Source organism: Tauraco erythrolophus, chromosome 21, assembly GCF_009769465.1.
Source record: "Tauraco erythrolophus isolate bTauEry1 chromosome 21, bTauEry1.pri, whole genome shotgun sequence".
NCBI classification, from domain to species: domain Eukaryota; kingdom Metazoa; phylum Chordata; class Aves; order Musophagiformes; family Musophagidae; genus Tauraco; species Tauraco erythrolophus.
In genome coordinates this window covers 2,750,463-2,774,130 of record NC_141485.1, presented here as the reverse complement: position 1 = coordinate 2,774,130, position 23,668 = coordinate 2,750,463, and the positions used below count along the sequence as shown (strand labels likewise).

At 38.0% G+C, this 23,668-nt stretch overlaps 1 protein-coding gene across 1 annotated transcript in view; it reads right to left on the bottom strand.

The window, feature by feature from the left end:
- BCAS3 (BCAS3 microtubule associated cell migration factor) overlaps positions 1-23,668 on the bottom strand; it is a 363,717-nt gene that overhangs the window by 304,805 nt on the left and 35,244 nt on the right. Inside the window, exons 8-9 of the mRNA XM_086624898.1 lie at positions 9,066-9,173; positions 5,011-5,087 (exon numbers count right to left, since the gene is read on the bottom strand). Coding sequence (XP_086481024.1) covers positions 5,011-5,087; positions 9,066-9,173 — 185 coding nt within the window. The remainder of the gene's footprint in view (positions 1-5,010; positions 5,088-9,065; positions 9,174-23,668) is intronic.

Sequence of the window (23,668 nt, the reverse complement as noted above, 5' to 3'; positions counted from 1 at the left end):
TTGTTGTTCCTGTACAGGACAATGTAAGACCACTTTGGTTTGACCTTTAACATTAAGGATTTGGGTGCTTTAGATAAAAGTAACTTACATAGAAACAAACAGCACTTCCTGTTGTACATATAATTTTTAAAACTGTCCAAGCCAGGAGCTATGATAGATACACATCTTGGGTACCAATGCCTTGTTTCTGTCTTCATGCAGTTTTTCCATTGTATTTACACTTCCCTGCAATATAGCAAGACACCCTGCAAGCAATGAAGACATTTATTTCCATAAATGCACCACGTTGCCTTACAGACCTTTTCAAAAAGTATTTCAACATTATCCTGTAACAGCGACACGCTGATTCAGACTTTCAGGAAAAAATGCTCTTATAAACAATGCTGTTAAAAAGTAAAAGCGAGATCAAATCAACATTTCCCAGGAAGGCAGTTACAAATTGCACCAAGGGGTGTGTGTTTCTATATATACATACATATATGTGTGTATATAAAAATAAAACCTGCTTATATACAATTCACAGGAACAAACTTGGCTTCTTTTCACTGATCAAGAAAACATTGTGAAACAGGAGCTCACTTCCCACCTGCCTCAAGGACTGGAGTCTCCCTGCACAGACAGAGGAATCCTATCAATTATTGTACCACATGGGGCATCCAGGATAAATGCTACTCGCTGAGCACAGCTGAGAAAGGAAACACACAAACAGAACTTCTTGAAGAAAGCAACTCTTCAGGCATTAAACCTTTTCGTAAGACATCCAGTGTTTTCACCTCAAAGCAAAGAGATCAAACTGCTCCCTCTGTGCCCATCAGGGAAAAGGAATTCTCACAAAGCTAAACGAACGTACGAAAAAGCCTGGACCATTTCCAGGTCGGACCTGTGACAAACTGAAACCACCGTGTTATTTCTTGCCTGGGAATGTCAGTGAAAATAAAGAATACCCCATCCAAACTGCAAATCAGAGTATCAAACACCTTTTGGGTTTGTTTTTTTTTAATTTGGTTTGAGAGGTGCAGGGGGAATGCGTTTAACATATACTGAATAATTTTTGACTTGTGGTTAGGCAAATCTTTTGAGACTTTATATACAATAATGTACTCTGACTAAAATCTGGAAAATTACCTCTTAAGGCTCTAGCTGTACAGCATCAATAGAAATGTGGTGCCAGCTAATGGCTGCAATAACTGTCTTCATCCCTAGAGAATAACGGATGGAGAATATATCAATATGAGCAGTGGAAGGGCCAGAGAAACTGAGCAGGCACTAGTTATCGGACACAAAGATGATGCCACATGCATGATGTTATCTGTGATAATCTTTACTTAGGGCCCAGGGGTGGGAAGGATATTCTTTACAGAGAAGAAAGTATCCATCAGGCCATATTCATAATCATCAATGTTCCACTAAGTAAGCATTTTTGGAGAAGGGTTGAGGAGCACTGATGTAATCGAAATCAATGAAATTCAGCTTTTCTGCATCTATTGTTTAGAGCAAAGTAGAGGGAAAAAAGCCTGTACATCACTTCCATTTCTGATCGCTCAGTCATATGCAGAAATCTTAAGTGAACCACGACAAAACTCCTACTAATTATTTAAAAACCTATTTGAAATTCCCAACCAGCAAAGGAAACACATCCTTATTATAAACATCAAACGAATCTCTTTAGTTTGGCATGTGAGCACCCAAAACAGGGTGTGAAATTACTGGTTGTCTTGATCCTCCCCTTGATGCAAGTCCCTTCTTAACGGAACTGAGTTGGCTCCAGGCGTAAGAACGGAGTGCCGTATGGAAGCTACTGCCATGAGCTCTTTGCAGACTGATGCTATGCATTTCCTTAGCAGACATTTAAAACCAAGAACACCTCACAGGGTAGATGATAGGATATCCTGGTAATTTTTCTACAATATCCACAGTATGTTTTCCCTTCAAGTTTAAGCACTTGTCTTAAATTGGCCAAGACTGGAGCACCTGTGCACTGAGATTTTGTTATAAAAGGCACAAATAAAACGTGCTGGCTCTCCGCCACTCAAGTCAAATCAGCACAGTTCCACCTAATCACATGCAGGGGAAAAAAAAAAAATAAAAAGATCAGTACTATGTCAAATTTGCTCAAGAAAAATCAGGAAGTGCAGGAGTTAAACATTCCAAGAGCAGCACGAACTTGACCGTGTTCTACATCCTGAATATTTTATGGTATATTTATTACAACAATATATTAAGCTACACATTCAACCACAAAAACAAAAACAGAAAGACAAATACTACTCATGTGCAACACAGCTGCGTTAGCATTGCTGAGGAACACCAAACTTCAGAATTCCTGACGCTGTTTTTAATTGAACATTCTGCATTTAATTTCTGTGTATAGTCAAGAAAATGGATGAGAGCTTCCACTTAATTATGTTTGCTTTTTAGCTGTCCCAATGAGGTTCAAAGGCTCCCACACCACTTAGTTGATATGAATGGAAGATGGGATTTCCACATCATCACCAAATCTTCTTGAGAAAAAGATTATCTTTTTCCACATAGTGGTTTACACCGTAACAGAAATGTCTTCAAAGAGCCAGGGATCCTCATTTAATATTTTGCCCTTTAATGCCATCGTTTCTGACCAAAAGCTATCAGATTCAGACAACACAGCTGAGAATCTTCTTCATGATTAAAAGTTCTCTGGGCAGCCAGTGACATTCTGACTGCCACTGCCCAGCTGAGCTACATCAGGATGGATCCAGGCAGGACTGTCCTGCTGCATCAGGATGGATTCAGGCAGGACTGTCCTGTACAGCAGAGATGCTGCAATAGCACAAATGAAGAGGCCTTATAAGGCTTTTTTTCCCCAATTTAGGGAATTCCCTTTTCAGGGATTTATACTTTTCCAATTTAAACTGACAATGCCCTTTCTTAAGTTAAAAAAAAAAAAAAAAAGTAGGAAAAATGCCCAGTGGCTCACCAGTTGGCTGACTATCAAAAAGCTATGCAGCTAACTAGGTAGCTCATTTACATCACATTTCAAACACAGAGTAACTTAAGCCTTTAAAGATACACTCTTAGGTCAAAGAGATTTCAGCACATACAAAATCTGAAAGCTTAGACAAAAGCTTTACTGCAGCCTTCGACATGCCAGAGCGTAACACCCGCTTGATGGCATAAGCTATTAAGTGAAACAGCTAAGCTCCAAAATCCTCAGGACAACTATTCACCAGCACAGGTCCAGGACATGCATTCATCTAGGCAAAAAGCACGCGTGTCTCTGCCCAGTCCCACCCCATCACTGGCCACAGGCGAGCTGGGGTGGTGCCAGGGCAAGGGCTGCGGTGGCAGCAGCTCCAGCCGTCTGCTGGGTCCCGCAGCTTCCCAAAACGCCCAGTACAAACTGAGGGGTGTCTTTGTCAGAGCTTTGGAACCCCGGAACTAGAAGAAAGCTGGAGAACATCTTGATTTTCTCATATTAAAAACACAGCACAGCTGGAGAAACACGCTGTGAATAGTGGTATTTCAGGAGTTTGGATTTTCAAATAATTTGGGAAATATCTCCGAAATTTTTTTTTTTTATCCTCTTTGAATTCCACTGCTGTTCCACAACAGCACTGCAAATCAGGAGTTATGGTTAGGAATAGGATATTCCTGTTCCTCAAAATACAGTTCACTTTTAAAAACAAAACTGAAGTATCTTTTGAAAAAGAGAAAACCAACAAACAATATCTGGAATTAGAAAAGCAAAAGGACTGTCAAAATACACACTTGATTGAGGTTTGGGTTTTTTTTATTTTTGACCTAAAATAAAGCAAGGCTTGTACCTTAATTCTCTTTGGTAGAAGAAAAAGGAGTGAGGAACAGGAAGGACGGACACAAGTCTTTCCCCATTTGGCTCTCTCCACCGAACTCCAGCAGATTCCTACTATCTTACAGCCATGGATAGGAAAAAACTGACACCTATTGGCAACTTTAATATTACTGCATAATGCTGCTTTTCTTCAAACTATTACAAGAAACAGCCTCCTAACTTTTTCTTTAAATGCACAGATAACAAAAAAAAATAACTTAAAACTTTACAATTGTGTCTGAAAACACACCCAGGGAATTTCAGGTTCTCCTTTTTAACAATAAAATTCTGAACCTTCCAAAGTTAGTTACAATCAGTAATCTACAGATTTTAAGAGGTGATTTTCTGGTCAATAAACAGTAGCACTAGTCACCAGCTGCTTGGAAAGATAAGATTTTTATTTTTTTCTGGGGTAAATACTTTCTCCGTGTTTAGCGTTACACAGACAACAGTCTCGGGAGCAGATAAATGACATCCTGATGCTCACCACATCCAGTGACACAGCAGAGCACAAGCAGCAGAAAACATAGAATTTTTCTCTATTAACATATCTACTACTGTGTTACAGATGTTGAGGCAGCAAAGGGCCACTTTCAGCAGAGGAACAGCTTTTGGAGAGCACCTTTCCCACTACAACCCTCCGCTGAGTGGGCAATACATGTAACAGCACCTGCAGGCAAATAACCTGCCTATGGTTCTTCTACTACAACACTTTGCTGAGCTGCTTGAGCTTTGGGGCCTGCTAAAGTAAGGATATAGTAAAAATTAAAAAAAAATGTACCTGGGCCGAAGGAACAACAGAAAATGAAATGCGGTCAGATCGCTGTGGATGTATTTTCAAACTGCTGCTTATGTGAACAACCTGAAACTCAAGACCTGAAACTTCTGTACATATTTGTGCAAAATGAACAACAGAATTTTTCAGCTACCTATGGATGTCAGCGTACGTGCTTTTCACAACAGTGAGAAATTAGTTACAGCAACAAGAGATATGCAAAAGAGGCAAAGTAACACTTGGTTTTTTTTTGGAAGCAACAGATTTCCTCTGATTTCTGACAGAAACTCCAAATGAAGTCATGGAGACCTGCTTTCAGGATTTAGAAATAAACACAACAACAACAAAAATAGGTTTTATCTCACTCCACCACTAGAGCAACAAGACTGAACCCAATTATTATACGTACTTGTAACGAAGAATTTTTTGGTGAAAGTACAGCTGTCGAAGGCGGCGATTTTCTCTTGCAGGACTACAACTAGTATCCTGAAAACACAGAAATGGAACGCGTACTTTAAGCATTAAATGCATTGGTTTAAAGATTCAATATCTAAATGTAATTATTTCAAAAGCATCAATATAAATTCTACAGTGATAAACTGCCGGGTTATCCGTACATGGCAGTTATTGAGGATTCTCTCTCATCCCAACCACATAACCTTCACTTCAGGAAGTACACAGATCTGATACAGAGCAACACAGCATATTTATGATACACCTCCTGCAGTAAAAGCTCCATTAAAAAGAAAGAATGGAATTGCAAGGATCCTGAATTACTTCCAATGACTCAAATAACAATCAAATCAACAATCGGTAGAACACGAGCTAAATTTGAAATAACCCCATTGCCCATCTCATTGCAAATTTATTAAACCATCTTATTTACTAGAAGCAGAGCGTTTTTTCACATCAAGAACGCCAGCACACAAATACAGTTGAGAGAAGCAGGATTTGTGCCAATTACCAAAATTACAGGTGTTTATTTATGTATTCACTCGTACACGTTACACACTTTTATTGCAAAATACTTGTTTGTTACTCGAAATAAAGTAACAGAACAAAAGCCACATAAGTACACGTGAAACCTCATCCTGTCTAAATGAATAGAGGCCAAACGTGGAAAATCAAACATCCTGAAAGCTTTATAACTAGGATACATCTTCACCTACATTGATGACTTTCCAAAACCAAGTTCTTAAATTCTTGAAATGAAAGAACCACCTGGGAAGCCAACAAATAAACAGATAAAATCTACCAGCTATCTGGAACATTCAGCAATATGACATAATTAATTAAGAATCTGATTATTTTCTCATTAGGAAGAATATGAGGGAATATTTTTTTAATTAGCTGACAATATGAAGCATTATTAAATGCTGTTCTAATAGTTTTAACTGTAAAGATACGATGTGGGAAAAAATTAATTACATCTCTCAGTGACTAAAACACACACCTAATGCTTTATCTGAAAATCACGATCACATATTACCATATTTTAAACAGAATAATGTTTAAAAAAGATAATGAATCACATCAGTCTTGACAAACATCTTTGGGTAAAAGGTGATGCTTATCTCCCATCAGTGTGAAAACCAGCCATTAACTCCTCCCTTGTTTTCCTATTTTTAACTGTTTAGCCACAAGAACACCTTCTCCTGAGAGCTCAATACCTATAAGCCTCTTTGATGAAGGACCACATTAAAATAAAAATACATGCCTGACCGACATGTTGATATTTTCAGATATATCCATAAGTTTTGAGTCACAATTTCCACCTACAAAACCGTCCTAATGCTCCTCCCCCAGACATGCTTTATCTGTGTCTCTCCTATTTCATTTTGCTATTATTTGTACCAACACGTTTGCCAAAACACTTTGATTGCATCTGTAGTTCCCAAGATAACTCCTGAAGCCTTTCCAACAGGCTGGTGTAACACTGGCCACTATCTACGTGTCTGATGCAGCAGCTGATCAAAGCAATAAGCTCTGTTCTGTATTTTGAATTCTTTCAGGACCCTCTGCTGTGTAACATCTCATCTGGGACTCTGGCGCTGCTTTGTTTATCGTAGAATACCAGTATGCCTCTATGTAGAAACAAGGAGAAGCACAAATTCTTGGAAGGAAGGTAGAAATCAAGTGACATTTTCAGGCAAAATTCTTCCATATTCTCAGATTTGCAGAGCTAGAACAGGAAGCACACATACACTTTCAGACTGAGCAGCTTCCTCGCCAAGAGGGCAGAACACGTAACTCAACAAGGGGATTCAGATGTGTTAAGCCAAGCAAGAAATTCATGCAGGATTTCTTATTTGCTTGTAGCTCTCTCACTGTGAAAAAGATGCTTCCCCACCCCCTTCTGATTTATAAATCTCGATTTTTTAAAAATTATAAACCCTGTTTTGGACAAAATTGTATAGTTAAACGACATATCTTCCAATTTCTTAAACTGTAGGAGAGAAGAACAAAAGAAAAATGGATCAATTCTAAATTCTTCTACAAGGCCTAAAAGAAAGTTAACCAATGCATAATGTAAAGACTTTGAACACACGTGCAAGTGAAAAGTATATATAAAAAAACCTATGTATATTTGATTGTAATATTTCCCAATCCTGTAGATTTCTATTCTCTACTCTGAAGACACACTGTCTTTCTGCATAAATGAAACCTACTAGATGGATGATTCTAGAGTATAAATACATAAATAATAAACAATGTTCCCTTCTTCTGCAACTCAAGTTTTACTCTAAATTCAAATTTTGGACTCCATTAGTCTATGGTACGGTTAACGCACCATTAGCACTGCACTTGGCCACGTTTAATGCATTTTCAATCTGAAATAGTGAGCTTTCCTTGGATAACAACACAACCTGATACGTTCCAGAAAAGCAGCTACCCTGGATACAGCCACACAGCTTTGAAGTAGCTTTTCCATTTTTACCACTTAGGAAAAGAAACATTAGCACCTGGAAAGACTTTTTAGTTGGGAGAGACTTTGAATGATGATTTGCCGTTTGACTGTTTTTACAATTGGATTTTTCTTCTGCGAGGAGGCCAGCCTGGAAAGATTTACTATCATCACACTGTACACAAGGGAACTTTAAATTTTTCAAGGGACAGTTGCACAGATAAGCACTGAACTCCTGACAGCTTTTAAAGGAACAGTGACCTATTCATGGCTTGTAACTCTCACCAACTCAACTACTTCAGTGAAACTATTTTTCTGATGTAACCATCATACCCACATCCTACAAGAAGCAGGTTGGTGGGAATAAAAAAAAAAAAAACACTACCATCATTTAATTCTTAAAACATTTACACCATCAAAACATCCTCCTCATTATTAGATTAGCTGTGGTATTAGTTTGCTCAGTAGTACTATTTTTCTTCTGTAACTTCTACTTGATCTAATGTAGTCACTAATGTTTAGATTTTGATGGTACAATGAGAGGTAGATAGAAATGGGGGATTTTTTTATATTTGTTTTTCTCACCTCCAAGACTGATAACTTCCCTTAGTTGCACGAGTTCGATACACGCTCATATTCTTTTATGGTCTTCACATATGCAAGTTTGCTACGTACTGCCATACACAACAGGCACATAAAACGTATCATTTTGATGTTTTCTTTTGTTCTTAATGATTTGTGTTATTGTGCCACCTTCCTTACTGAAGGACCATCAATTGCCAAAGAACTGCAGCAATTTCTTCATTCAGCACTCTGCCTTCAACAGAGGAATCACATCCCACAACTTCTGTAGGGCACCTCAAGACACACCATGACTAACAGCAGTAATAGCTGGGTGGAAGGAAGCATTAGAGCAAGCAGCACAATCATGGGCTGTGACCAAAGTCAGTGCATCACGTTCTCTCATCAGGAGTGCCAAGTGATCGTTGAGATCCTCACGTAGGGATCCTGGGAACAAAGTATTTTCAACCTGATGCTCAGCCTTCTAAGCCATTTTCTCTCAGAAACCAGGTGATGTTACCCCAGCTAAGAGATGCTGCTTTGTTATTTGACTCACAGGAACATTATTTCTGTAGACCATAGAGTGCATAGGAGGATTTTTTTGGACATGCAGGAAGGCAATATGTCTGGCAGAACAATGGAACACGAAGGAGACAAACTCTCTAGTGCTCTATGCTGTTTAAACTCTCGATGATCCCATTGCTCCATCTGTAGCTGGATGATAGAGGATTCCAACGATTCCTGCTCACCCTCATCACAACTGAAAGAAGCTTAAATGATTTCAGATGCAAAATGATTTCAGCTTCTTAAATGAAAGCCATTGGAGAAGCGTATTGTCCCACTCAAACTGAAATATTACTTGAGAAACAGAGAACCAAAGCTATGCTTACAGAAAAGTTTAAATAATACAGTCAGGGAGCACAGGCACCAGAAATTGTATTCATGACAGAAATTTTACATGCCCTAACACAGAAAGAACCTACAGTAAACATCCTTACCTTTTATTGCAATGCAGATCATAAATAGGAGTTTTGAACTGTATGGACTTGACCATCTCTCCTGTTCGCAAAGAATAAAGGTCCACACAGCAGTAAGGTGGGCTTGTGCTAAAAAGAATAAAAAAACATTTGAATGGAAAGCAGGATTTTTTGTTAAATTATTTTACAATTAGTTCAGTCTCCCTATATTATTTAGCACATTAAATGAAAAATCCAACAATAGGATCAGAATGCTGGAGAACAAAGAGTCAACGTAAGCCTTCCACACAAAGGAAAGGGGTGACTAAAACCGAGTTACAACACCCACAACGGTCGAGAACCTGCACTGTGCAAATAATTATCAAGCACTTCTTTTCCTTTGTCACAAATAAGAAGTGGGAACATCAGATCTGACCAGCAGAATAAAGCTATTTGATAGGCATGAAGTTTTAGACCACATTCTAGTTATTTAGGAAAAATATTCCGCAGAGTAGCATCTTCCTAAAGGGAGTATTTACTTCACCGTGCAACAGCTGAATCCTGTGACTTGATTTGATAGAGACACATTACACAGAATTTACATTACATCTCTGATGGACTTGTGTTTGAACTGTACAGATCTTTTCAACTGCTTTGTGTCACTTTTATCATTTTCATATAAATAAAAACTCTAAGGCCATTTCTTAATAAAAAGGCTTGCTTTCTTCTGAGAGGGAGAAAGTGCTGAGTGTTCCGATAGGGCTGAGGAAGGTAGTGGTGGAAACCATTTTACAAGCTGAGGAGAGGCTTTGATGTGGCAGTTCTTTTCCATAACACCTTTTTTCCCCTCCAAGAACGCATTAAAACGTTGGCTACTCCTAGGTCAACGAACACGAAGGAGCACAAATTGCCAGCTGTACAAACATATCCTAAGGATTGGTAAAAGAGGGTGTTTCCCCCTGCCCATATCTGTTTTATTTTACAGAGTTTAACACAATTCCTGACACAACACTTGCTTGTCTCTTGGATCTGCTCAAGCTGCTTGAGAATTTTCTGGAGAACTGGAGTACAAATGCCAACTGTTAGCCTCAAATGCCTCAGGATAATAAAATGGTACATACAATAAGTATGCAGCAGAGAAACAATATACGCACAGAGAGACAACTGTCAAAGAAATTACAGAAAAAAATCGGTTTTGACATTTTGCCTACTGAAATTCTTCCCAAAATATACATTTTTCTAGGCACATACCTATGCTAATAACTAGAGGGTGCTATTTATTACTTTTAAGAACTTCAAAGGCCCTTCAAAAACACTTTTAAAACAGTGAGACTCGAGTCTAGTTACTTTGCAATAGAAAACGCAGAAAACCACAGCAAGGTCTACATACAAACCTTTTTTGATTCAAGTACATTTATTACCTACAGGAAATTATTATTTTGATAAAAGGGTCCACAGATTCTTATTTCAAAACACAAATCACAGAAGTTAATGTAGCTAAAATTATATTAGCAGAATTGATACCAATTACTACTTCCATAGAAGCCTGAGTTGAACGGTTCCAATTTGACTGTTTGACTTGACATAGAGCTAACTACACAACTACAACTCAAGACTACATACCTTCTCACACATATTGCAGCAACAAAAATTATGGGTAATCATCATGTCACTCAAATGAATAATCATTACTACGTCATACCTTTCTTTTGGCTGATCATGGTAAGACCATTTTACCAACACTTTTTTAAACCGCACTGGCTAAAAACCAGTAACTCGAGTTCAAGTTCCAATGATCAAGTATCAGTATGGACTAGGTCAGAAGTAGTCTGAAATTCCACCTAGCTCAATTCAAAAGTCCTCCTTCCAAATGTTATCCTTCTTTTCATTCCATGATACACTGCAATCTATGATTGGAAAATAATATGCACGTGGGGTTTTTTTCTGAAATAAACACAAGACAAGGTCAAATACATTTGAGGATGCTCCTAGGACCTAATCAGCAGAAACAAACGGCAAAAGCCAGAAAAAGTCACACTTGTCCTTTCTTGTTCCATAATAACTCTGCATCATCATGAGTCTTCAGGTAGCCAAGGACACCTTCCCAGGAAAGTCCCGATTTTTGGCCAAGTGCTTTATCCACCAACTAGGACACAAAAGGGTGGAAGCACAAGTGCTTGCTCTTTTCTTTTCAAAGGTGGAAAGGTAAAAAAAAAAAGTTTCAATCTCTGACAAAGACAACTATCATTTCCTTCTGGGTACTTTAGTTCCTCTCCCTCTTCAAAGTAATGGCTTTTATGAAACTCGTTTGCTACTGAGTCTCAATTCATGAGACAAAACATTCATTAGATCACTGTAATTTAAATTTATAAATTCTACTCCAAAAGCTGCGCACCTAAATGATGAATGATACAATGCTGAGATCTGTAATGTCAAGTTCTTTTTTTATGAGGCCTCAGTAACAACTCAATAACATGTTTTCAATTTGGGGGGGGGGAATCGAGGATTTTAATTTCATTGTTCAACAGAACCTCATAGCAAGGATTTTCCAACACTGCAAAATTTCATTTCTTTTCCAAAGACATCACTTCTCAACCATCCTCTAAGTATGAGCCTTTTGAAGAGGCCTTCTTTACCCTCCTTTATACCTCCTCAGCTAGCAGCAAGATCCATTTTTCTAGAACACAGGAGAATGAGGATTACAAGCACAGATCTAAGGACTCATTTCTCCCTCACAGCACTTAAAGAATAAGAGCATCTTGATTAGCCTGCACCAGTCACGAGTAGTAATTAGAGCTATCCTTTCCTCTGCCGTTTCAGTGATGCCAAAAGCTCAGGCTCAGTGGTTCTGATATGCAATGGATTCTGTATTGACCCATTCTTGCATATTAAATCAACAGAAAAATGACACCTCGTCCTCTCTTTCTCCTCTAGAGGGAATCCTCCCACAGGTTAGTTCACCAAAAGGGCTTAGTGAAAGCAAGAAAGGAAGTAGAAACACATGAATGGAGCAATAAAAGATGTGCAATAGCGCTGCAAAAGCCAGAACTGGCTTGCCAGCACAGAGAGTTGCAGCACGACACAGCTTTTTCTGACACTTTATGACCTCCACTGAAATGCTCCAAGATCCCAATCTTCTCGAAACAGGGAATTCAGGGATTTCTATGGCCCACGTTGCAGAGGAAGTCAAACTCAATTACAGTGTTCTCTTTATATTTCTAAAGCTAAAAATCTGGACTGAGTCCTGGGTATAGCTTTTAAAAGCTAGACATCTCAACTCCTTTTAACTCATTATTTAAGAAGAATTTGAACCCAAACCTGCCAAAATCAAAAGCAGAAGATGAACGTGTTTCATTATTCTGCTATGTTACCACATAGCAGGAAGATTTACACTAAGCAAGATGTCCCATTTAAATATAGAAAAAATTACTGTGTTCAGTAAGACAACACATCTTTATTGATAAACATCCTGGAGTCCTTTCCAGGGTCTCTAGAAAAATTTACTCGTGCACAATGCTTTGTTCTTAACCATTTTCTTCACTAAATTATCAAACAAATCCACAATCAAATATTAAATATTCAAAATGACACCACCTATGAGAACAAAACCCCCCATTTAGTGTAATCAATATATTTAAATTTCAGCTACAAACCCAGAAGTATCTAAACTACCAGAGAACACCACCAAAACCACCACGGATTGCAAGACGGAGCCTCACAACCTTGCGAAAGCATCTCTGGACAACCCAAAGTTCTCGAAACCTTAGAACTGTATGAAACTCAAATTACCACATCTTGCTCTGTTTCAGGAACAGGGTAATGAACATTCGTTTCATCAGAGCATCATACAGACGTTGTAAGTAAACGTGCTCGAAATATCCTCGTTGATGACCTATCCCAGGCTGTGCTGACAAACTGCCATTGTTCAGGAGACAATAAAACAAGGAGACTTCTAGCTAAGGAGCTTTTCTTCTGATAAACTGAAGGTCCATGCAAGTCTCATTGATGAGAAGGGCTCTGACTATATTTCAGTGTACCAGTGGTTATGTAAAGGGGAGAGATTAAGACAGGAATGTGAAAACCCTGGGTTTTGCAGTCTGGTAATCACACTAAGTCTGCCATAAATAAAATTCTTGCACATTACTCCCACAAAATATCGACAAGTTTTTGTTACGTATCCTGATTGCTAAAGTAGCTGCTTAATGCAGAGATATCAACAACTTCTTTAAAGATAATGGGCATAAATTCACCAACAACTTCAAAACGTTGGTGTTAATAAATATACAAATACAGTCAGGCTCTTGTATCTTCTTCTATTTGACTGTTGCAGCGCAGAGACAGAAGAAAAATAACAGATGCCTCGTACAGCTGGCACTTGAATACATCTGTGCTTATGCTTCACGACATAACCATCACCTCTTTGCAGATTTGCTAGCTACGAGTCACACCATTTATAAAAGCTCTGTGCAAAATGTTTGCATACAGAGACAAACATGCTGTACAAAACACACACACTTTTTATTTGGGGGTTGAGGGGGGGAAAGGGGAAGAGTGATGGAACCAACATGAGGCCAAAATTCCCTGTGCCTAGAAAGACTTCACTCTGCCTGCCCACAAATGTTTACTTTCCTCCTACTCTGCCACGTGAGGAACAACATCCCACTCAAAGAGAGAATGGACATCAATTGCAGAATGGCATCATGAGCCCAGAAAGAAGGGGGAAAAAAAAAGAGCTTGAGAGGCATAAAACTGAAATAGAGCTTTTGCTGCAAAAGCTGACCACCAGGCCCTTATAAGGCATTCTTTACATGTGGCATTTTTTCCAGTTAATTGTGGCTTTTAAACATAATCATCTCAGGATGGAAGCTGTTTGGTCAACATAGTGCATCATTGTATATTTTACACCATATTCACAAAAGATAGGGAGAGAATCCTTAGAAAAATACATCGAAGGAAGCCTCTTCATCTACCTACTTTTTTACTCTACGCTCGATGAGATAGACAGCAATGTCACTTGGGAACAATGACAGAAGTTATGGCATTATAATACATTTCAGATAGCAATAAAATTGCTAAAATTATTAATAATTACAACCTTCATTAGGGAAAGGTATATATATACACACAAGACTGTTACAGTAAAAGCATTTTCTATCACCTATACTCTTTATACAGGCTCTGCAAATTTCTTTTGGAAAACAGTCAATTAATTACTATTAGCAGCCAATGTGTTAATACATTAAAATGATAAAATGAATGAAAACTTTAGAAAAAGGTGAAACCGTATCAAATTACCAATGCAATCACATGAACTGATCTAACAAATACAGAAGAAGCCATCACTTCTCAAGAACATGACATCACAAGGACTCTAAGCAATACCAGCATTACAAACAGCCTAAAGTTGGTCCCAAGAACTGTTCTAAAGGTTAGTTAACCTCAGCATTTCTGATTCAGTTGTGCCTTGATGCCCTCAGTAAAGCTGACGTAGCTGCCTGCAGATGACCACTGCAGCATTCTCTACCCAGAGTCTCTTTTTGGCAACTTGGCTTCCCATGATGGAACAAAGGAAATTAGTTATTTCCAGCTGCTGGGTATTAATTGATCCTTGCCTAAGGTGCCGCTCCGCAGCATGCTGCACGTCCCTCTTGCCTGTTGAAACTGCATTACAGTGAGCTCCATCCCTCTCTAATTACACAAAAAATTCCATCACATCTGCCACGTTCTGTACCCTTACAAGGCAGTTTCTTTCTATATTTACTCAGCACAAATATTGCATATTAGTGCAATGCACATGGAGTTGCACATGGAGTAACCATCCCTTTCTCTTTTATAGTTTCCACATTAAAAAAAATATTTCTTCCTCTTCTTCCATCGTGTGTTGACCTTTCTAATGTGCAGGGCAACACAGAGCTATCTATAATGAAAAAAAAAGCATGAAAAACATCTACTCATCGCATACTTGATCTAACATGTGACAAAAAATTCTTTCATTTAATAACTATTCCAGTTTTGATATTTCCAGGTATTGCCTGGCAAACTATTTAAACAACACAATTCATGTTCCAATTTGATGGGACTGGGCTGTGAAACAGCATGAGTTACTACTGCACATTATACAGGAGCAGCCTCACGTCACCTCTACTGACCTCAGAACAATGTCCATGACCTTCTGAAGCTAGACACAAAAAAAAAAAACAGATATGACAAAAATGACAGAAAATGTCTTGCTAAATATAGGTGACTAATTTATTTCATTAAAGACTAAACTGGTATTTCTTACAGCAGCAACGAGAGAATCCTGCTTCCAAGCAGCTAGAAGATGCTATTTCCGTACCTTGGAGGCCAAATCTTGCTTTCCTTACACACAAGTACCAACTGATAGAAAAAGCTCAAAATCCACAAAACGGAATGCCATTGCCTGGGAAAGGCTAGTAACATTTAAATTTCAGAGAAACTTCAAGCCTTCTAGCACATGTTATGCAGATCAGTAAATTTAACAGCAATCACTAAACCAGCTTCAGACAGCAGGTCACGGACTTCCAGTCCAAAGCAATTGGACTTTTATCATACAGTCATATAGTTGCAACCAGTTTATCTAAAAATAAAATTATGAATTAAAAAAAAATCTGACAATTACTGTGTCACAATTTGCCTGTTAAAGTTTTGATTCACAACAAAAAAAGTTCTATTTTAATTTCAGCGTTGCAAAATTAGGTCAGGTGTCTGGTTTTCTTACTCTATTCTGAAGTACAATTTGGTTTTCAAAAACACAACCTTTCACTGGTTCTAAAAAGTGCAATCACCAGAGCACGGCTGTTACTGCACGGCATGTTCCCAGACTCAACTTTCCATCCTAATGTGCCCACAGTAGCACCACTCCTCGTTCTTCTAATGTGTTCTTCTTGTGAGGCTTGATTTGTCCGCATGCAATTTGCAATCATCTTTTTTTTTTCAAGCCCAGCAGACCCAACATAGAAAATAGCCTTAATTTAATTACTTTTGATGCCTTTAAGAAAAAAAGTAAAAATTTTAAAACTTATTCTGAGATCATACTCAAAAAAATAATGGTACAATAATCTCTTAGTAGACCCAGCTTTAACAACCTGTGGGATTTTTAAAAATAAAATAATAAATGAATAAGTGTTTCTGTAAATATTACGTTGTTGAGTGCCTTAAATAGAATATAGCTTCAAAACTTACTTTACAAAAGACAGCATATTTCATTGTCAAGTCAGAAGGGACCATTACACCACCGTCTAATGCAGGCCATGAAGTTTCACCTGGATTTCTATCCCTAGACCAAGCTCAAAGGATTTAAAAGCTGTTCAGCCCTGGCACGGAACAGCATGTCACATACAGAAAAGAGGAGAGAGAAAAGTGACAGCAAGTCCAAGGAACTCGCTGGCCAAGGTATGCACAAATGATCTGTACAGCAAGCTACTCAGGAAAGATTTTTAAAAATTACTATAAAGCATCAGATCTACCAGTAAGTTACTGGTGATAAAAAAGCTATTTCCTAAAAATAAAATTTTTAATAAAATAAATAATTTTATAAATAATTTTAATAAATCCTAAAATAAAAGGAACTAGGAGGACCCCAAGAGTGACACAAAGACAAGTTTCTAAATAGCAGCGTGGTGGTGAAGATTATCCAGTAACCTGTTCTAGCTGTGGCCGCTCTCTGATACTTCACAGAAGGGGAAGAAGAGCAAAACAAAACCAGAGGACACAGCAGAGGCTTAATTAATTGTATATTGGAAAAATTCTTTTCTGAACTTTTACACTGGAAAGTTGAAGCATAAGATTTGATTATGATCTTTGTAGTGATATCATTAGCATGTTGAGACCACAAAGGCAATTCTGTTCTCCTCAAGGCCCCTGAAGAAGGTTTGCTCAAACTAATAGATTTCAACACTGAAATCATCTTCTCTTTCCAGGCCATGCACAAAACATCTCAGAAGCTCAAAGAAATTATTTTTTACCAAGTAATCTAACTGTATCTTAAAAGACTTTGAGCAACAACGAGTCCTCTATTTTTATGGTAAGTTGTTTGAACATTTAGATCACTCTATTTTTATGAAATTACTTTTTCATTAACTTTCTTTCATTCATGGTACTTAACAGATTCGTTTAAACTCAGGAAAAGCAGAGAAACATTTCTAAGAAAGTGACACTTCCCAAAAACGTGTGTGTACCAGTGAAACACAAAGCAGGAGAGACATTTTAAGTGTACCACAAATTGCAAAAAGCATGGAAGCACTTATTTCTAAATAAGAAAAACCTGTACCAACTTTAGACACATGTTACTAAATCTAATCCTTTAAATACAGGAGGGGAAATTATTTGATACAGCACTAAAATATTTCTGTTAAATACCAAGAGATACAAACTTCACTCTTGCATCTTCGTCAAATATTTTGATCAAGTCTAGTAGTCTAGAAAAAAAAAAGTTCCATCTTATCCTCTTCCCTCACCATCTTCATAGTCTCACAGGCATGTAACAAAAATATTTCAAAAAGTCATCAACTCTGCAGAAACCGTTTTGTTAGAGGTAAACTGCACGTCTCAGCCTGAACACCAGAAGAAAATATCGAAATAAAACCACGTTGTTTGTTCATGTACGGAAAGAAAAAAAGATGGGACTTGTGTGACTGTGCCAAAGTGACTACTAGACAAAACGTATATTTCTTGCGTAGATACGCAAGAAAACCACTCATTTTTTGAACAAAGGAAAGAGATGAAAGGTGAACCAACACGCACCAGTTCCAGTGCAACACAGGTATCAGGTAGGCAGAACAAAGATGTGAAGAACTGGGAACAGTGGTACCACTCCTTCTGAAGTCTTTTGATGAAAATCCTGCAGGAAAACTCTCAGTATCTTGTTTTTCTGTCTCTGCAGTGACATAAATCCCTATACTCACATGAAAACACTATCTTCTACTGCAAGGTGTGGTACTGGATAAACCTTTCCTGCTGAGAGGCAAATTTATACTACCATAAGTAGCTGCCCAAGTATAAATTAACTCTATAAATTATAGAAGACAAACGTGTTAAGCAACCATGTTACATCACATCTATTTAAGCCAAAGTTATGGCCATTTTGTCTTTCACAAAAATAATTCTTAAAGAAGCTAAATTTCATTCAAAGGCAGAACTTATAACTAAATAAATTACACTGCCATATGATTCCAAGCTTTATAACACTGTTCAAAGAATATTTAATGGTAATAGCACATTAAAATTAGCTCATTGTAAAGCAAAAGTAAGTTTTTTGCCTTATTCTTCATGTCTCTCCTCGCGTATACGTTACCATTTGTAAGTGTTTTCAAAATACCGTACCCAGTCCCGTACACATTGTCCTTTTCAAGGGCAATCACGTATAATTTTATCATCTATCAACTTTTTATCAATTACTTAAAGAGCTATGGTAAAAGCTATCTATCTTTAGCAAAAGATTTGGAACAGCGTACCTTTGGAAGGGATTTAACAACTTCTTATAAAAAGCCAATTTCATGCCAGGGAATTGCTGTGCTGTTTACTTCCCTACTCTCCGTATGGCTAGCTAAGGTAATGAATTAACTTAATATCTGGAATTCACTGATTCTGAGGAAAAAAAAATGTAAGCTATTCTCTGTCTACACATATTTCAGTCTCTGATCTATTGCAGAAGATGACAAGCCTCAGTTTCTTCTATCAGATCCTTTTCTCACTAAAAAGGAAAAAAAAAAAAATTACCCTATTTTCTGATGGCTTCCAAATCAGCTTCTTCCCCACTGTTCTATCCTTATTTATCGGTTCACTAGGTGATATTTGCTGTCGAGTGTCAGATACACAGACTGCCGTGAAGCTGTTCTAACCACCACGCCGTGAATCAGTCGTCAAGTGCTGCTTGTAAGTGGCAGGGCCAGTGCTCCCCTCCAGGAGATCAAGTGCATCCACTTACCGTAACAACGGAGCACAATGTACATACTGCACACGTGCACCACAAACAGCATTTATCACAGTGGCATGAACATACACGACACTTCACTGAAACACACAGCTAGAAAAGCCTTAATTCAAACGGCTTATTATCCAAAAAGCACTGGAGGAAGAACAGGGGGAAGGGGGAGGGAGAAATAAGGAGACTGTGTTGCATTAATAATGCAGCGAGCGAGATGTTGGAACGCAGTATTTAATGCTAACTCATCACCAGACAGGATTTCATAACTTTAGTAGACAACACACAAGTCTCATCTCTGAGAAACAGTCGCCAGCCCATTTTCAAAGCCTGGATGTGAGAATTTCAGACACGGTTCAAACGCCCAAAGCAAAGTCCTACAGGCCAAACCTGTAGTTGAACTGTATAGCAACATCTGAGACTATTTCTTTTTAAAAGGTGACAAAAGAAGCCCTTAATTACAAGCAATATCTAGAAAGTTTTCCCTTAAATATATTTAAGAATGTTCCATCTTGTGGATAAGTACGAAATGACTATATACAAGAAGTTCAATCATAAAAAAAAAAATCTATTATCAGCAAATTCATCTGCAAATTAACATAGCTTTCTGTAACAAAAACCTGCATGCTACTCTTCTAGCATAAAACACTGCATCTTTGAATTTAAAGAATCAGAATACACAGAAATTATCACTAAAGAGATAAGCTTCCAAAACAAAATAGAAGGCATACACCAGATTTTAAACTGTTTTCAGTTTAATTTAGAAGTGAAACACAGCTAAACTTACTTAGGCGACTAAGAGATAAACACGGAAAAAGAGAGGGCTGAGAAAAAAGCTTTAATATAAAATGAGTGTCCACATAAAAGCTACTTGGAGGTTTTCTTTTTCAAACAAATGAAAAAAACAACATTAAAACCAGACTGATGGCTGTAGGGAGATCTACCACGCTGTAAATGTGCTTTGCACATTCATTTAAAAAACCAAACTACTACAAAGATTAATTAATTGTTCCTAATGTTTTACTTAAAATTGAAAGATCAAAATAAGTATAATTATGTTTAAGACATGTTTCTATGGACAAAGAGCAGTAACTCATCAGAGAATATAAAAAAGTATATCAAGTGTTTATAGGTCATACTGTACAATTAATCTGAATTGAGAACCCATTACTCTGAACTTGACGTTCAAGCATTTTCAGGACATCTACTTGTAGAATTCTGATGATGTTCGTGCACAATGAACAAAAATGCAGATACATGGACCACTGCCTTCCCTTCCTACATGGACTCACACTTAACCACAGGTGAAGGCACGCTATTCCCACTATACAGTTTGTCAGAATCACACACTGAACTGGTGTTTAGCTGGATACCGACAGAAACAGACTTCTCTGCTGCAGCCCCTACAACAGCAATCGTCCTCCTGGTTCCCAATGTCTAGCACAGCAGAACGCCTGTCGTGCAGTGCATACGAGAAGGTCCAGCTCCCGAGTGAGCTGACAATTCTACGTTAAATAAATGAAGAACAAAACATTCATCCCAATGTGGTGAAAAAGCCAGCCTCCTAAAGGACAACGCAGACAGACACTTCCTCACCCGTTTTGCACATTGCCATCACCTGCAACGTCGCGTGAACGTTCAGATGCCATGGCTGATACAATGAGGTTACTCTCAAGCACGTACCATGGTTCATATGACAGCCAAAACCCCTGACCAAACACGGACTGAAAAGTTGTTTCCACTCTTGGGGCTGTATGGGGGAAGAATCTGAAAATACAAATTTTCTTGACAATCCTGGAACAGACGTTTTGAACTGAAGGAGATCACAGCTTGTTTCAGTTCCGAGTACTTCTGACAACCATTATGTCCACTTTTATTCAATCAAATCAATAGCTCCTTTGCTTCGTATCTGTAGTTGAGGTGTCAGAAAGACTGTCTTGTACATCAACGAGAGGAGAAAAATTAAGACTAGGTTTTATCAACATATTGGTATTATTGTAACAGATACTACAAGAACAGTACCACCCGTTCAAGGAGAAAAGTAAAAGGGAAGGAGAATCCTTCAAACTGTTACAACGCTCAGCAACCTCCAAATTACTCTTCAATTCTGGCAACAGATGGCTCTTCCCCCATTCTGCATCACCAGCAATATGTAACATGTTTGTACTATTGTGTTGACAAGAACGAGTAATGTTGTTATGGGCAGACATCAGAAGAGATTTCCTAGATTTGTTTTTTTTTTTTAAATTTCAAAACACATGAAGCTAAAACAAAGCCACACAACAGCCTCCAACCTCCAACCTACCTTTCTGTACCGCAGCGCGTTGGATTACACTGCTTCACCCCATGGCATGTGGCATGCCTGTCGCTGAAGTGTAAAATATAGCACAAGCTGGCTTTTCAGCTGGGGCACACTTCTGCAGAGAGACTCGAGTGTGACACACTTTCCACTTCACTGAGACGTACCACATGTTACAAAACATAGCTGTCCCATCACATCGCCAGTTAGTTAATACAGGAAGATTAGCGGCATCTCAAGAGATTTGTTTATCTACAAGGCTTACTTGACCATAGCTATCACTGAGGAAAAGTACATCTGGAGCTTCACTTTTCAGATCAGAATAAATTTTTCTGGTATATTCTGGACTAGATTTTCTTGTATGTAACCAAAAAGTCCTTTTATACAAGAGGCATGAAACTGCACTGGCTGTCCTTGATCATTCTATGAACATATGCTTAACTGGAACAATTTCTGTAAATGTTGGAGAGCATAAGCAAAGATTAACTTCCAAGCAGAAAACAAATGCATTTCTGCTGTATCTGTCTAAGATTAACATATCTATGATCAGCTGATAAAGTTGTTTCCTCCAAAAATATAGAATTAAATAAGTTTAAGAGTTGTCCTGTCCTCCTTACTGTCAAACGAAGCAGAATTCACCAGTGAAATACATACATGCAATTTGTATCGTAATAAATCCTACACCTCTCTTCAAGATCATACAAGATGGACCAAAATCAAAAATGTATAAACGTTTAGCATACCAAGAGACAGACACATGTTACAGCTTAATAGAAAAATACCATATTTCTGGGAGCACAATGACAGCAAATTGATACTGAAGTATCTCAGCTCTGGCCAAATTTCACCAAGCATGGGTAGAATCCAAAGCGAGCGTTTTGTGGAGCCACTTAACAAGCCCTTGATTTTATAAACTGCTAATATGTATAATATGCCAAATCAATACCAAAGGGTTTTTTTCTTTGAGACATTATTTATCAATAGCATTTTCTGATCAATGGCATATCAGAAAATAGCACATATCAGATGGCAGCTGATTAGTGCAGTGTACGTACACTAATTCTATATATTTGAGGCATTATTGTTACATTTAACAAAGCCAGAATCCTACCTAAAGCTAAAAACAATCTGAGAGTCAGAACTCCTTCTTCTGAAGTGCACTATAAAGCTTCCTTAGAAATACAGACCAAATCTTTGCTCACCTATTGTGTCATGTTCCTCTACAATCTGTGTATTTTGAAGGTCTCAGCTTGTGTGTGACTGAATATTCAACAATCAATATTTAAAATGTGGTTTTACCAGCAACTGTTAACATGGCAAAAGTGTTACAAAGGTCCAAATATTTTATCCTGTTGATTCTTGTAACAAGTTTCTTTAGATTTCAGACTATTTTTTTTTCTTTTCTCTGCTTTACCTTATGATTCATGACTCTGACAGGCCTAATGGCTTCTTCTCACGTGTAATCACCACCACCAAAGGCCAAATTAAGCAAGGAGCTCCACACCCACCTGCTCCGCCACCCCAGCCCCCACGCAAAACCACTTTTTGGATTCAACATTAAACACACAGCCTTGTACCAACCTGTTTTCTCTGAAATAGGTTTGTCATTGGTGTCGTTAACAACACAGGCAGAAACTAATGGGCTTGTGTAACACTTCATCACCTCTGTATTAAGGAGCCTCTGACTCAAATTGCATGACAGCAATCATTAGAAGACATCTTTCACTTGCTGATGAGTCTACTAAACCTTAATTGTTCATATGCTAGTATATGGCTTGAATTACATTTTTTGAGAAACTTGAAAACAATTCCATTTCCAAGAAAGAATTAGAGGGTTTTAGAGTGCAGATGACAAGCTGAGCAGAGATAAGCTTAGATCTTATGGTTAAGGCATTCGAAAAGTGCTGTGAATAACAAAGCCTCTGTGAAGTTCGGGTCACATCAGGTAGGCCAAAATTTTCACAAGAGCCCATTAATTCTACGTTCTTACTTGATTTAATTTATGACTTGACATAGCAGACCATGTTCTACAGACGTGTAGAACTTTCACTGTAACTGAACTCACTGAAAGCTGGTTTGAACATATGAAATAGTACTTGAAAATAATTAGTCTGAACAAGGAGCCCTGTGAACAGCAACACCAACAGTCTGCTTCTCTTTAACCTGGGCTTAAGGTTGAGATTCTATCTGAATTACTTAACATCAAAAGAAGCCACTGATAAAGCCTCCTTTACTGGACCACTTTTCATAAAATTTGGAGGAATTTCATAGTTAAAGGTGGCTATTTCCAGGAGGAATTACAATTGCTAAGGAAAGGCACACAGGGATATTGCATTCTCACCAGAGAGTCACTAGTACAGCTAACGCTGAAACGGGAGATACGGTCCTTCGAATTGTGTAGGC